This window comes from Temnothorax curvispinosus, unplaced genomic scaffold (genome assembly GCF_003070985.1).
Source record: "Temnothorax curvispinosus isolate PA1 unplaced genomic scaffold, ASM307098v1 QBEX01001514.1, whole genome shotgun sequence".
NCBI classification, from domain to species: Eukaryota; Metazoa; Arthropoda; class Insecta; order Hymenoptera; family Formicidae; genus Temnothorax; species Temnothorax curvispinosus.
In genome coordinates, this window is record NW_020211294.1 from 867 (window position 1) to 2,511 (window position 1,645).

The following is a 1,645-nucleotide window of genomic DNA, read 5'->3' on the forward strand; positions in this document are numbered from 1 at the left end:
TCAGATCAAGAGTAAATGCACTGTCTTTGTTGCTAACGCTATCCTCATTATTCGATCGTTTGTTAATTTCTGAAATTCTTCTTTGAATGTGTTTGTTCACAAACAGGTCAGGAAAACAGTTATTAGACAATATGGTTTTCACTAACTTGATGTTCTCATCGTGAAACTGTTCATCCGACAATAGTATGGCCGGGTCAACCAAATTAATGACCGTGTTAATCTTGTATTTCAAAGGATGACTAGAGAAAAAATTAATATACCTGCCAGAGAACGTTGGTTTTCGATACCAGTTGGTGAACAAACAGTTGCCGTGTCTAAAAACAGACGTGTTTAAAAAATTCAGGGTGTTGTTCTTCTCGAGTTTATACGTGAATTTGAGACGCGGATGATAGTTGTTAAACGTACGGACAACCTCATTAAGTTTCGATTGCGGAATGCACATAAAAATGTCATCGACATAACGAAGAAAAATCTCGATATGAAAATCAAAGGATTAAAGGCAGCAAGTCTCCAAATCGTCCATAACGATATCGGCTAAAATAGGCGAGAGGGGGGAACCCATTGGACTACCGAAGATCTGTTCGTAGAACTCACCGTCAAAAGAAAAACTAGTGGAGTTAAGAATCATTCTGATAGCGTGTAAAAATTGGTCCAGATTCATACGGGTCTCTCCCGATATCGCATCCCATCTTTTTTCGATTCCAGTCAGAACAAGTTCTGTGGGTATGTTCGTGAACAACGCCACGACATCGAGAGAGACCAGGACGTGGTCAGGGGGGATGCTGTGTTGCTTCATACTCTCCACGAACGACCAACTATCTTTAACATGGGAAGACGGCTTCACAACTGCTTTATTCAGAATGTTATGCAGATATAAGGCAATATTATAAAGAGGGCTTCCAACCGCAGATACAATTATGCGTAACGGATAGCCCTCCTTGTGGATCTTCGGAAGTCCATAGCAACGGGGGAGGTTACCGTTTGTGCAGTACAGAAAATTGTAAGCCCTCGCGTCAATAATACCGTTGTTCTTCCATGATTTCACTAAACAGTTTAATTGCGAGGTGATTTTATTCAACGGGTTTCTGTTTAATTTTCTGTATGTAGACTGATCGTTAAGCAAGGCTTTCATTTGCATAATATAGTCTTGTCTATCCATGATGACAGTGGTCTGACCTTTGTCAGCATTCGTAACCAGAATGTCAGGGTTGTTAGTGAGATATTTTTTGCATAATGAAAACTGCGATAAGATGTATCTATCTACAGAATTAGATTTCTTGTTTGTTTTTATGAAATCATGGAGAGAATTTGAAACAAGACAGCGCACTTCGTTAACTTTGTCATCATCGATCATGTGCTTATTTTGTTCAAAGTTTTTGAGAACATCTAAGACAATTTTTGATCGGTCATTCCTATTGTATTAATTGACAGGTAGTCCGAACATGCTACCAAGACTTAGCATCTTTAAAATATTTTCGGGGATCTGTCTGTTACTAATGTTAACGATCCATTTATTCGTGTCAATATTATGGAAAGTCTCAACTTGTTTGTTATGTTTAATTTTTAAGTTATTGAATTTTTTCATTAATTTGCATCTGGTCAAGTTGTCGAAGTAAGATATCTTGTTTCTGTTATATAAGAAAAA

The 1,645-nt window shown here is 37.8% G+C and overlaps 1 protein-coding gene across 1 annotated transcript; it reads right to left on the bottom strand.

Moving 5' to 3' along the window:
- Positions 1 to 493: 493 nt before the first annotated feature.
- On the bottom strand, positions 494 to 1,159 carry LOC112465537. The gene has a single exon (XM_025033116.1). It carries the CDS (start codon positions 1,157 to 1,159, stop codon positions 494 to 496), a length of 666 nt encoding a protein of 221 aa, XP_024888884.1.
- Positions 1,160 to 1,645: the final 486 nt, after the last annotated feature.

Bases quoted from the DNA above. Each gene is read 5' to 3' on its own strand.
- LOC112465537 (XM_025033116.1), bottom strand. From the start codon at position 1,159: ATGGATAGACAAGACTATATTATGCAAATGAAAGCCTTGCTTAACGAT.